This window comes from Brassica napus, chromosome C3, assembly GCF_020379485.1.
Source record: "Brassica napus cultivar Da-Ae chromosome C3, Da-Ae, whole genome shotgun sequence".
NCBI classification, from domain to species: Eukaryota; Viridiplantae; Streptophyta; class Magnoliopsida; order Brassicales; family Brassicaceae; genus Brassica; species Brassica napus.
The window spans coordinates 26,855,676-26,870,473 of NC_063446.1; the positions used below are offsets into that span (position 1 = coordinate 26,855,676).

General features: G+C 34.7%; 1 protein-coding gene and 1 non-coding gene across 2 annotated transcripts; one reads left to right on the plus strand and one right to left on the minus strand.

Annotated features, from left to right (window-relative positions):
* The first annotated feature begins 291 nt into the window (after positions 1 to 291).
* LOC125584950 lies at positions 292 to 379 on the plus strand. Its single transcript, XR_007321846.1, has one exon. It is a non-coding gene; the product is annotated as a small nucleolar RNA U30 (small nucleolar RNA).
* A 755-nt stretch (positions 380 to 1,134) lies between these two features.
* LOC106389147 (MAP3K epsilon protein kinase 1) lies at positions 1,135 to 9,017 on the minus strand. Its single transcript, XM_013829338.3, has 24 exons — positions 8,754 to 9,017; positions 8,504 to 8,638; positions 8,372 to 8,392; positions 7,925 to 7,998; positions 7,751 to 7,841; positions 7,597 to 7,680; positions 7,376 to 7,477; positions 7,084 to 7,215; positions 6,838 to 6,909; positions 6,648 to 6,751; positions 6,428 to 6,527; positions 5,908 to 6,282; positions 5,194 to 5,526; positions 5,071 to 5,115; positions 4,754 to 4,933; positions 4,573 to 4,656; positions 4,306 to 4,403; positions 4,142 to 4,225; positions 3,115 to 3,818; positions 2,651 to 3,030; positions 2,416 to 2,550; positions 1,897 to 2,306; positions 1,693 to 1,807; positions 1,135 to 1,609 (listed from the first exon to the last, which is right to left on the minus strand). Exons 1-24 carry the CDS (start codon positions 8,811 to 8,813, stop codon positions 1,433 to 1,435), a joined length of 4,095 nt encoding a protein of 1,364 aa, XP_013684792.1. The 5' UTR covers positions 8,814 to 9,017; the 3' UTR covers positions 1,135 to 1,432.
* Positions 9,018 to 14,798: the final 5,781 nt, after the last annotated feature.

Consider the following 14,798-nt stretch of genomic DNA (forward strand, 5'->3'; position numbering starts at 1 on the left):
GACTTTATAAAGAACATTGCAAAAAGAAATAGGCCGGTAGTCCTTCATTCGACGTGCCTCCAAAGTTTTTTGGTATTAGAGCTAGGATCGTTGTATTAACTCCTTTCGGTAGAAAATTTTTTTCAAAGAACGACTGGATTGCAAGAATGAACTCTGCTCCAATAACAGGCCAAGATGCTTTGAAAAACTCTGTTGTATACCCATCTGGACCAGAGCTGCGTTTTTTCCTTTATTCGATTCATTTTTAGTTATTTTTTTCCTTTTATGGTTTGCAACAATGAGGATAAAGGGTGCAGTGATGATGGGTTTATGTAATCTCGTTAATCTGAAATATTTATTGAGGATAAATACTTCCCAACCATTCATTCAAATCATGAGCACCTTTTTCCTCTTTGTTTTATTCTTAATATATTGTTCTTGACTTTGCACATAGTTCTTCTTGGGAGCTTTTAGATTAATTCTAAAGCATAGTTTCGAGGATTTTATTTGTGCGTAAAATAAAGATCCTATCTGCTTGAGAAATCTCTCTGTTATTTGTTAACCATAGAGATGCGCTCCAATGTTGTAGGATCACATCTGCATAAAGCGAACTGTTCAACTAGTTTCTTGGTAAGAAATTTTTAACATGCGTGTCATTGAACAAACTAAACTCAATTGTAAAGCAAAGACAATAACCGTGTTCTTTTGAAAGACGCTGACGCAGCGGCTAACGACCCAATTTATAACTATTTTCTTGTTCACACATCTGGAAAGTGACACCGGCGGTGGTGATTTTGCCTATCAAAAATAATCGCAGCGATCATTCTAACCGCCGCTACTTTTTACAGCGTCGGTCACAACACCAGAAACCTTAATGGAAGTAACTGCAGCGTCTACTTAATTAATTTTCTCCCATCTTTTTATTTATTTTGATGTTCAATTTTTGATCGCTAACCCATGTGTCTGCGTCTTCTAAAAGAACACGGCTAATATATTATTACCGAGAAGATAGTGCATAAGACGCGATGGGACTTAGAATTCTGATAATAATTAGTGAACTTAAAGCAATAACTTTAATTACTACAAGAAGCAACGAACATAAAAGCAAATGATCTGTTTCTAAAATTAAATAATATTATCGAAGGAGCCAGAATCTATCTGGAGAAATAAACTTTCAGTTAATACGGTACGAGTAGCAAAACATTGACCGGATCCGGTTCAAACCTAGCCAACACAGTATGTGTTAAAGGTACGGTAAACGCGAGTATAGCTTAATGAAAGCATCACAAAACCAAATCTGTTGATCAACGCTGAAGTACTACAAAACCCAAAGAGAGCTAATATAACAATTACAAATATTCGGTAAATGAACAAGAAGATATACACACTTGGGGGTGAATCCTTCTTTGGAAAATGGGAGTAAATGTACAGTCCCAATGGAGTTTGTTTGGACTCACAAGACTGTGTTGATGTGAAGTGCTTTGAGTAGAGATGTTGCCATTTGCTTCACCAGAACTTGGCCTCCTGAACGTTGTCCATCACGTCGTTCTTCTATCAGATTCTGCAGTTTCTGAGGGAGGTCGTTCTCCACAATCAGCTGCTTTGGCTTTGGGTGGTGCTCGTACACAGCCTATTTCACAGCATCAAAACCACACACACTCAATACACAACTTGCACAATAGTATTAAGACTAATAGTATGGTGATTCATTACCTTGATAAGTTTCAGGAGATTAAGTCTAGCTATTGCATCCTGATGGTCTAGCCTTGAAATAAGCAACGGAGTCAATCCATTTACAGCTAATGTCTTGTTGATCCGAGATGATTTCCTATATTCAAGATTGACAAAGATTAGACTCAAGTAGTTGCAACATCACGTGTACTCCTAACTTAGCTTTATCAGAGGATAGATGCATACGTTATAATCTTCAAGAATGGCTCCAGTATATGCACAAAGTGTCTCTCTGGGCAGCTCTGGAAGAAGTTAACTAACTTCTGAATGGCTTCGTTCTTGTGTAACGCCTGCTCCACCTTGTGGTTGTTGTCATTGTCTTGCGCCAAGCAAACAGCGATTGAATCCAAGGCTATCACGGACCAGTATTCATCATCGAGCAGACTCAGGTAAACGTCCAGACCCCCGTGAGCTCTAAGCTGCTCTCTTGAGTTCCGAGATGCATGAGCCATATCACACAGAAGTGGCAGTGCATATTGTTTTAGAGGAGAATCAGACATGATGAAAAGCATCAGGTGAGGTATGATTCCGTTTTCAGCTGCTTGTTCTTGCCTTCTCTTGTTTATCTTGCATAGGTTGAATAGAGCACTAAGCACCTACAATATACAATTATAGTTTTAATAATCACACTTCAGTCTTTCAAATAGCATACTGGACAACAAGCTGTAACCAACAGATAGAGTAAATGCAAGAAAAGGATGTAACCTCATGATGGATCTGATAAACAAGATTCCCCTCATTAAGCTCAAGGTTGGGGATCAAATGCTTAATTGCATCTGCACGTTGAAGATTCTCCAAGCAATTTGGATCAGTAGATAAATGATTAGTGCACTCCAGTATCTGGAAAATCACAAGGCAGTGTAAGCATGCAACCTGAAGATTCTGTAGGCAGAAACGTTATAAGAAAATAAAAATGAAACTTCATAATGTTTTCAAGTACCTTTAACAGAATAGGAGGTTCTACACGGTTGAACATCTGGAAGAGACGACTGAGTAAGCTTTGGCTGCACATGTATGACTTGACTGTTGTATCAGCTCGTGCAAATTCAAGAAGCAGATCAGCCACTTTCTCCAAGTATTCCCTAGCAACATCTGCACTCTGCGTAGACACCATATGTGCAAGAAAACCAGATGATGTGGCACTTCCAGGTCTAGCGTTTAGAACACCAGAGCCTGACAGTACTCCAGATGCTGTTTGAGATGCTATCCCGGACGTAGAAGCGACTCCTTCATTGGCCACAACCTTCTTTGCCATTGTTTTGCTGGGATATTTAAGCTGAGTATCAAGATTTCCATTTTCCTTTCCGCGTCCAGTGACCTCTGGAGAATAGGAACAAAAAAAAAGTTATATATGCGCCTACAAAATGAACAGTCTTGCTGAGTTAAAAAAACTATGAATCTTACCTGTAAATTCAGCCATCAGAAAATCAAGATCTCCGTTGTTTTTCTTTTCATTTGATCCATGCAGAAGAGGAAACCTACTTTCATGTCTATCTATGCCAGTAATGTGCTTAACATAATCCAGTTGACCAGAATAATGTCTTGAAGGAGGTTCTTTTTCCAACAAGCTAAGCAAAGGTCTAACTTGTTCTGGCTGAGCAACAGGAAAACCATTAGAGGCACCTTCCGCCAGCTTTTGAAGCTTATCTGTCGATGTCCTATTAGCAGAGAGAGATAACCGATGCTGTTCTGTGCCTAAACCATCTGCTGCAGCACTGCTTAATCTAGGCCTATCACCATCTGGTTGATGGACATCTGATCTTTGAGAGTTTGAAGTTGAAGCATGAGAAGGTTCTTCACCACCCACATGCTTAGTTTTCAACGCATCAGGGTGATCAATCACACCGAGTGAACCATCATGATGACTGAATATAGGATTGTTAGGGTCAAGTTGACCAGAGCGCAGTCGTGGAGCTAGACCATCCACACTCAATGGGCCCCCTGATATAGAAGCCAGCCGGGTTGCCTCATTCAAGCTATAGAGTGTGTTGGTTAGCCTAAGGAGAATGCCATTCTTTGCAGCTATGCGGCAGAAGTCATTTCTTGGGGTGGATTTTTTGAGTTTGAATACCTGCCACATCCCATCAATAGCTAAGTGAACCATCTCCCTGGAAAGAAAAGCTCAAATCAGTAGAATTTAGTAGCACATAAAAGGCTAAAAGGATTAAAAGCAAGTATAAGAAAAAGAGCTACATTATGCAATGTATCGGCCTTTTTAAAAGAAGAAGCTCACACCACAAAAATTAGACAGAAGACAGATACAAAGACAAAATCAGATGCTACTCGGACATGTAATAAACCTAAAGCATACCCAAGTAAGGAAACATTCCAAGTCCTTATGATGAAATAATCAATAGATCTCGCATTAATATATGCATTTAATACGATGAAAGTAGTCAAGCATCATAAGAAGATAGTAGACAGTACTCACCTGTATTTGGCATAATCTGGTTCAAGAAATCCCACCAGAATTGGTATTCCACGGCAAGCTATGAACATTTGCAACGTCAATGAGCTGTAAAGAAAGTACCAAATCAACTCTATGACCTTATAGAAAAACAAAAGAGCAAAGATATATTTGATGACTATTATTACCTAGATTGACACAGCTGCTGCAAGAAGTAAGCAGCTTCCTTGCGAATTTCTCGAGAACGATCCCTCTCTGGACCAGCAAAGCTCATTACCAAAGGAATCTGCCATATCACTTAGAACAATCAATTTTCATGGGATTTTGTTTCCGCCACAACAAATAAAAAATCAGAGTTGGCTATTTGCGAACACTATGAAAACTTAAGTGATGTAATAAATAAACTGGTCAACTCTACCCAAATTCAACAACTTAGCAAGTAAGGTTAAACTTACGAGACCAACAAGAGAAGCATTTTCCTGGAAGTCGGTGTTATCTTTGATAATTTCGTTTATCAGCTGCAGCACAGAACATGTTACCTGAAAACACCATAAAAGATTCATAAACATAAGCTAGTCAGTAATCACATTGAACTGAGGACTACTAATGATGAAGGAGAACAAAAAATAAACATACTCGAGGTTTAGGAATATCGAGTAGATCCATTAGAGGGAGGAAACCATGCTGTGTCACAAACACTGCCTTCTGCTCAGGTCTCTGACGAAACATGACAACAAGTTTCTGACAAGAAGATACTATTGCATCTTCTGATTCATCTGGCCTTAAGGAGCTCACTAATCTGGTGAACTCTACTGCCTACAAAAGCTTAAACCAATAAATACTAGGATTTGAATTCACTAATAAATTAAAACAACTAAAACGTAGTTAAGAAGCAATGGCTTTTCTCGAACACTTAATTTTGAAAAATATCATACTCAGAGAATGAAGTGTACCTGCAGAGGAAAAAGATTCTCTGCGGGAACTTTTTCATCAAATACCTGCGAAACAAGATAGAAAATATGTTAGCAGTATTACTACTTGAACGATCAAACCTGCATTCTTGAGAGAGAACATACCAAGCCATCAATGTCAATAACATCATCTTTCAAAACACCCATCATTAAGCGGAAAAGGTCACCACCATCATTAGATTGTCCTGTTTCGCCCTCCATTTGCTTCTGAGCAATTGTAGCCCTCAGTTTTGTTGCGAGATCATTCTTTCCACCATCTGCGACAGGAGAATCACCCTGGATGACATTTGATGTAGGCGCTGATGTTGAGGCTTCATTATGTTTTCCCTCGGGAACTTTATCCAGTGGTTGAAACAAATCATGCAAAGAAGCATCACCAGGAGGATCACTAAATCTAGTCAGTTCATTCCCACCAACACTAGATGGAGTCTTCGCAGCCTTTGAGATAGAAATAACAAGCAAAACATATTTAGTCAGATTGCAAGTCTTCAACTCTGTACAAGGCAGCTATCAACAACCTAAACATATTTCTTCACATAGAGCGTTTAGACTGAGCACACCATTCACCATAATAATCTTGTAAAGACAAAATCTAAGTCCTAACAACAAACAAAACCTCTCTCATTATAGAAGCCTCTATGCATAAGAATGTAGAGTTCGCCAAAAAAGGTATAAAACACAGTACAAGCCCAGCAAACTGTTTTCTTTTTTATCAGTAAAGAGCGATGAACTTATCAATCAACACAAAACACAGTATAATCCCTCGTGATTGACCATATTAAAGGACTAGGAAAATAATGAGGTAACAACACAACTAACCTTTCGAAGCCTATGATCTTCACCTTTCTGGTCAAAACTATGCGATGGCTTGTTCACCTGGATGGAAGAATCTTTTCCAACCTGCTTTTCTAAACTATTTTTTCCAGCTTTAGAAGATTCCGTTTCAAGATTTTCAGATATATCATCATGTTCAGATTTCCCGGGAAACTCTGATTCATCTTCAGAGCTCCCCTTCACATCCGAAGAGCTTTGAAGAGAAGGTTTCTCATGCATAGACAACGTAGGAACTTGATCTGAACTAAAATCAGCTTCTGAATTCTCCGCTCCTTCTTCACCAGGATCACTGGCTGATGATGGATCTTTCTCAGACCTAAAACTCGCCACCCCTACCAGAGGTAATTTGCTTTTCGAGTCCTGGACAAAAAAAAAAAAGCACCAGATCAGTAACCTTAACAAAGTTCATCTCTAGCTGTAATGCGTTCTCCTGTTCATCTCTAGAATTCTTTAATTGAATCTTCCGGAGAATGACTGATGGTAAGTTAGAGTTGAGAAAGCTTACAGATTTTGACATCCCAGCTTTTTCTTCTGAAAGGCTTTCAGTTACATCTTGACTACCTTCATCATCTTTCTCTGAACTTGTAGCAGCTTCCTTCATATATCTGCAAAGGATGCAGTGCCAAAGAAAATCATTTCCAGCGGAAGCAACTAACACTAGCGTTCCCCAAGATGACAAAGATGATATGTTTTGAAATATTCTCTGAAAAAAGAAAAGTTCTAACTTTATGGTTCCACTATGCCGTAGTGAAGACTGCAATGCTCGTTTAGAGAACCGTATCCAAGGGTGAGAGAGCAATGTCTTTGCATCAGGCCTCTGCCTGGAATCCTGTAATATGCAAGATACAATTCAGATGTACATACTAGATATTAAGTAAATCAGAAATGATTAAACATTGGTCCATTAAACTATACCTTCTTGAAGCACTGTCGTAGGAAGTCTGTGATATCTGGTGAAAGACTATCCGGAATAGGAGGGTTATCATCCTAACATTGAACCAGAAAAAGGAAAATAGTTTGTCACTTGTTGGCTAACAGCTTTTGCATTTTTTTTTTAAGGAAATAAGTTATTAACAGCAAGAAATCATAAGAAAAAAGGAACCAGGAAGAGACCTAAATTTTATTCATTAACTAACACAAACTCATTAAATGTTGCCAAACCTGAACAATACGAAAGAGAGCTGGCATCGGTTGCAGATCATAGTAAGGAGGCACACATGTAAGAAGTTCGATAACAGTGCATCCCACACTCCAAATGTCTGAAGCAGCACAGACTCCAGACATTTCAATAACCTGAAACACAAATTGAGCATCCACACATAATCAGGTAAAAATTTTGCAAATTAGGAAAACAATATGCATCCGCCAAAAACAACAACAAAGCAGACTTCCAAAAATTTACTACAAATGTAAGTTAACCTATACAGAATATGGTGATGAAGAATAGATGTACCTCAGGAGCCATCCAGTAAGGAGTTCCAACCACTGAGTGAGTGTTAACATCAGCCTCGTTTAGTTTAGTGGCAACTCCAAAGTCAGCAAGCTTCACAAGACCCTGAAGAATGAAAGAGTTAAAGTATATATCTAAGGAAGAATAGCCTAGAAGGATCTTATGCATCCGAGAATACAACTGATCTAATAACTAACACAATCCGTAAGGTACAAAAAGCATACCTCTTTTGTCGTCAGGATATTTGCACCCTTGATGTCACGGTGTATGACACCCTGCTCATGCAGATATACCAAACCTTCCAGGACCTGTATTCACTAGTGAGTACACAAGGCATAAAGAAACTCAAAACTCCAGTAGAAAAAGATATATACAGACCTGAGCAATGTAAACAGCAACCAACGATTCGGGGAAAGGTCCAAACTTATTTGGTTTAATAATGTTTGCAAGAGAGCCATTCTCAACGTACCTGCAACACACATTTTTAAACCTTGAGTTTCCAGACCATAGTTCAGCGAGAACCAACATAAACACACATAAGAAGCTACTTACTCCAGAATAATGTGAAGGTGAGTCTTTGTCTTTGAAGACCCAAGGTACTTGACAATGTTCTTATGGTTCAAGTTCTGCAATGAAACATCATCTTAGAATAAGACTACATCTTTAGCAGCATAACCATTAATGAAGGAAAAAAGCCATATTCAGAAGGTGGTTAATCTGATGTAAATTCACAGATATTTAACATCAAGATCCCAACTTTATACAAGCCTAGTCAAAGTTAAAACTAAAGAATTTGAAACGGAAGATTGATTGTGGATACTCTCTTAGAGCACGACTGCAGCAACGGCATTAATGAAGGAAAAAAAAAAGCCAAATTCAGAAGGTGGTTCATTTTGATGTAAGTTCACAGATACTTAACAAGATCCCAACTTTTTAACAAGTTAGCTTTACTACATTCCTATTCAATGTTAAAATTATAATACAGAAGAAAGAAGCTACCTTCAACAAATCAATCTCTTGCTGGTGAATACAGAATCACCCACATGTAACACCAAAAGGATCCAAGTCAGTTAGTAAGGATACACCAAGACAAAACAAATAAGCAAGATAGATAGGTAACAGCAACAAAACCATGATAGTGTTGAGATCCTCTTGAACAATATTCTCCAAAGATACTTGTTTAATAGCCACAAAGTCTCCATTCTCCAAGTCCAATCCTTTATACACTCTTCCATAAGCTCCTTTCCCAATTTCATCTCCCAACATCTAAACCAACCAAAAAGTTTCAACCTTTTTATCAAAAAGGTTTCATCTTTGAACCAATTTCGAACCCAAAAGCTGAGCTATCATCAAACTTCAAGACCCAGAATCGAAAGCTTACGTATTTGTTGTCGAGAGTCTTTGATTTGTGGAACTGAGATGACGTCATTTGCCGAGCCATCCTCCCCACGACTGATCCTCAAAAGAGACCCGATCCAATGAGATGAGAATTAGGGTTTCGGTTTTTGAGGGAATTGAAGGAATCGAAAGACGAGATTTTGATTGAAAGAGAGAGATGTTCAGATGCCAGCTCTTAAATATTTGCGATTTAATAAAATAAAATAAAAGCAAAAATGAGCAGAAGAAGAACATAAAAAAGGAAAGAGATACACACACTGTTGACTATTGACTAACCTTAACAACAGTATCTTATTTCTTATTAGGTCCATAATGTTTTCATGCTTGACAAATTGACCCCACTATTTCACTATTTGTTTACAATATCTTTAATCACTGAACACTCTCTGTTTAAAAATATATATATATATATATATTTTACCATTTTCACAAAAAAAGATATTAAGTTTTGATTACCATTATATTAATTTTTTTAATTAATTATTTTCCATAACTTTTAGCCCACAAAATTTTAATGTTTTTTGACGTTTACATTTTTTTTTGAGGTTTACAATTTACTATTAGTTAATACTTTTTTTTTTTGAAAACATGGATCTTTTTATAATGGATGAATTATTTTTTATCATTTTTAAAAATCGGTCCAAATATGTAATCTTTCTTTCATTTGTTTCTGTCATTGTTAATAAATTACTTTAAAAATCCACAACCGCGTGTTTGTCCACGTTCTACAAAACACGGTGAGGGCTGAAGTTGTTACAGTTGTAGTAGCAGTGTGAGAGCTAACAGTGGAAAGAAGGGAAGATGGTAGATGGAGAGGATCAGCGCGTTTGCGTTCCCTCCTAATAGGACTCGCATGTCCTAACACAGTTGGAGGAAAGTCTCCTCCGGTTGCGTTTAAGCTGAGATAAAAGGAAAAAGATTTCAAAGAGTTCAGAAAAAGATATGCGTTTTCAAAACGTTTAGAAGACAAGGCTCAAATCGTTAGTTACCTGGCTTCCCGTATATGCACATGTTCTATAGCTTGCAAAATGCAAACGCAATCGAGTTACACAAGGAACCAACGTGATAAACTTGATTAGTGAGTATGAGAAAACTTACTAGGATCTCGAATAGTAGTGTGATAAAAGTACCATCAAAGTCGCAAGTCCCACCTACTTACACTCTTCATCTTCTGGTAGTAATCATTGTAAGCAAAAGAAGCATATGACTCTTAATATCATTCGGTAGATAACAAGTCTGCCCCGGTTGAATAGCATTACAGTTAGCTCGGCCTTGCTTCAAACCATCCTCTAACTTATCATCATCACCATCCACTCGCCATGCAGAACAACATAAAGAACCATTCAAAGCTGCAGAGCCACCGCTACTTAATCCGAGCACCCCCCCCCCCCCCCCCCCCCCCGGTTAACAAATAAAAAGAATAACAATGGCAGCTACTAGAATTAAAGCAATATATGTTAAATAAAACTCATTAATCTAATATTAGGAATGTTAATTAACTTAAAGCAATATATGTTAAATAAAACTCATTAGCCGGGACAGAATAGCCTAGTGGTAACACTAGAGTGAACTGGATCCCAAGGCACCTGGGTTCGAGTCCTCTGGGATTCCGGAGACCGCCCGTGACAAAAAAAAAAAAAAAAAAAAAACTTACATTTTTATTGATTAGTGCTGTTAAACCTTTATATTCAACAATAGATTGTTTACTTTCATTTTTGTTTATTGAGAAGCAATTTGTCTCTAATATCTAAAGATGCAGAATATTTTAGTTGTTCGTTCAATCAATAGAAATCATTTTGGATCGTCATTTTACCTTGTAATTAATGATAATGAAATCATCAATATATGTATCCTATAGCCACACTAATTATGTGTATGTTCAAGACCATATTTTTGAATATTGCTAGTGACAATTTGCTTATATATTAAACAATCAAGGTAAACCGGTTTTCTATTATACTTGTTTATGTGACCAATTGGTGAACTTCTTTCACACTCTGTTTCAAAAAGGTTTACTTGTTTTATTTACTATATGCTTAATAGTTTAATGGTCTACGGTTTCTTTATATCTAAGAATTGGACACTATGAAGAACGACACTTGAAGGTTGTGGTGACACTTGAGGAAGAGGGCATAAACACCAATCCTATATAAAAAGAATTATAACGTAAGCTATTTCGCCAATTTCAGCTTAGATCACAGTGACAATAAAGATGGTGAAGAACTTAGAAGAAGGTAATGTCTGATAAACTTAAACATATTGCTTCGTCGTTAAGCTAAGCTATCTATGTGACACTGTGTAATTTGGCGGGAAAATCAATATTTTCTTCGATTTTGATGTTACGATCTCCCTTTTCGGTTTCGATTATGATGTTGCTTTGTTTCGATGCTGCTTCTATGTTGGTTGCTTGCTTCGTCGTTCTCTCTCTCTGTGTTAAGCTGACGCTCTGTTTTTGTTAATTTTTTATGTTGACGGATGGTAATTTAGCGAGAAAATCGATTTTTAACTTATTTGGATGTTACGATCTGGTTACGATTGGAATGTTACTTCTTCTACGATCCTCTTGTCTGGAATACAGATAGTAAATGTAAGTATAGAAGAACAATTTAATAAATTTAAGTTCAAAAAACCAATGGTGTGGTTCTAATGCATGCATTAATTGTTTTATGCAATGAATTTGTCTAACATCCCTTATATATTAATTGAAGAACATTTGAAAAGATGTAACCTCAATTTTGTATTAATTAAAAGAGGCCCCAATGCATAGGTGGCACTCAATTAGGTAGTCAATTACATTCAATTGAAAAATAAGTAGGTCCACATTCGATTTTTATATGTTGTTAGATACATAAGTTGGTCAAACTATATGATATAATGATATGATATGATATTTTCTTTCCTTAAATAAAACCTACGGAATTACCATAAATGACTAATATATATATGACAATTAATGAGTTTAATAATAAAGATTTGATAACAATGTATATCTCCTCCATCATTTTTTGTTTAATTTTATATTATTAAAATAAATTAAACAATCAAATTAGCTATAAAAATAAAATTTAGATTTTTTCGTATATGTTATATTTTGAATATTTAAAAACGACAATAAATGACTAAAACTATTAAAATTATTATGTTAAAAATTAATGATCAATTGGTTTAACATTTTTATTATAAGAAGATACACATGATTTTAAAACCATATGAGTAAAAAATATCATTTAATAATAAAAAATATATATATATATATATATATTAAACACTATATACCATAAGATTACATAAATATTTTAATATTAAAACTTTCAATGAATTTTCAAGAACATTTATAAATTATAAATTTATTAAAGATTTCAGATTGAAAATTTTGTTATCGATGATTTAAATATTTTGTTATAAAACGATATGAACGATCATAGAACTGTATGATTATAAATTCTTATTTAATAAATAACTATACAAAATATACTATTCCTAGAAAAATAGGTTGGTTCATCTTAACTTATATTACACTTTTTATTAAACTAACTATCGAATTGATAAATAACGTACCAAAAAATATTTTGCACTTTCCTTAAATAAAAACTACGAAATTACCTAATATGATTAACGTATATGTGAAAATTAATTATAATGAATAATAAATATTTGATAACAATTTTTGTATCTTAGTTCTTTTTTTAATTTTGTATTATTAAAATATATTTAAAAATCACATTAAATATATAATAAAAACATTTATAATTTTTCTTATATGTTATATTATGAATTTTTCAAAACGTCTATAAATTATTAGAAATTTGAATATCCCCACTCTGAAAATTTTGTGATCAATAGATTATTTTTTTTGTCATAATAAGTTACAAATGATCATAAAATTGTATTAATATGAACTTTTATTTAATATTATAAGAAGATACACATTATTTTAAAACCATATGAGTAAAAAATATCATTTAATAATAAAACATATATATTTATATATATATATATATAGATTATACTATATACCATAAGATTACATAAATATTTTAATATTAAAACTTTCAATGAATTTTCAAAAACATTTATAAATTATAAACTTATTAAAGATTTCACATTGAAATTTTTGTTATCGATTATTTAAATATTCAGTTATAAAATGATATGAATGATCATAGAACTGTATGATTATAAATTCTCATTTCCGGCTATAAATTCTTAATAGAATCATCACTTTGGGCAGAAGCACAGGTGGGAAATGACCCAACGAGAGGGCTTTCGGTACCGATCAATGTTCCCCTAGTGACACAAGGTCGATGGTGTTTTATGGATGGTTCATGGAAGGATAAGGATACGTTCTCAGGACAAGGCTGGTATAGTACTTTACCAGGGTTTGATGGGCTGCTAGGGGCAAGGAATGTAAGGGCATGTCTTTCACCCCTTCATTCGGAGATAGAGGCGTTGATTTGGGCAATGGAATGTATGAAGAATTTAAGACAGTTTCAGGTAACGTTTGCAACGGATTGTTCTCAATTGGTGAAGATGGTTTCGGAACCAGAAGAATGGCCAGCATTCGAAAGCTATTTGGAGGACATAAAGCTTCTCAAAGGAAGTTTCCTCAACTCTGATATAGTTCATGTACCTCGGACAGCGAATCTTCGGGCAGATAGTCTAGCACGCAGTGCTAGGAAACAATCGTCCTTTGTCGTTCACATGGATGCGGAGTTACCGATTTGGTTTACAGAGTCATCATGAGTCTGTAAATTCTTTGCTGTCAAAAAAAAAAAAAATATAAATTCTCATTTAATAAATGACTATATAAAATATACTATTCTTAGAAAAATAGGTTGGTCCATCTTGACTTACATTATATTTTTTATTAAACTAACTATCTAATTGATAAATAATCTACCAAAATTTTTTTTGCACTTTCCTTAATTAGAAGCTACGAAATTACCTAATATGATTAACGTATATATGAAAATTAATTATTATGAATAATAAATATTTGATAACAATTTTTGTGTCTTAGTTCTTTTTTTTAATTTTATATTATTGAAAGATATTAAAAAATCACATTAAATATATAATAAAAACATTTATATTTTTTCTTATATGTTATATTTGAATTTTTCAAAATGTCTATATATTATTAGAAATTTGAATATTCCCACTCTGAAAATTTTGTGATCAATAGATTATTTTTTTGTTATAATAAGTTACAAATGATCATAAAATATAACGCATATGAATTTTTATTTAATAAATATTCAAACTAAATAATATATATATATATAAACACTAATGATTTAAAGCAACAAGATTGGCTGATCAATTTAGTCGTCCAGTTGAAATCTTTCAAAAGTATGTGAAAGACTAAAGTCAAAGTAAATATTGATTTAGAATAGTAGTTATATTTTACTAACCAAATACCGAAAAAAACCGAACCGAACCGAAACTAACCTGATATCCGGGTTGAACACCCGTAATCCAAATGAAGCCAAACTATTGTTTCATTCTCCAAAATATAATAAAAATAATAACTTAATCCCGCGCAAGGCGCGGGTCTTATCCTAGTGTTATATTATTTGGGTATCAAAAAGTTTTACCTTCCATTTGCTTACCGACACAAACGAAATTATCAAAGATAATCGTAGATAGTTTTTCACATCGCTTAAGTTTTCATAATGTTCTTAAATAGCCAAATCTGTTTTTTTGTAGCAAAAAAATCCCATGAAAGTTGATTTATATGGAAATTTATAAATTTTTATAATTTATAAATAGAAGTTTGGTTTACACGATAAGTCTATATAAGAAGAACTAGCTTTTTTCTTCATTGATCAAACTCCAAACGGACTTGTTCATCCACTAAACTTATCAAAGGAACAAAGATGGCGATGCTTACCAAAGGTAAGCTCTCTCTCTCTTGAATCGATGATCAGGGTTTCGTTTCTAATGGTTTGAAGCTGTTTCGAGGTTGCTTTATGTTGCTTCGATTTTGATGTTGCGCCAACTACAATGTTTGTTGCTTCGTCGTTCT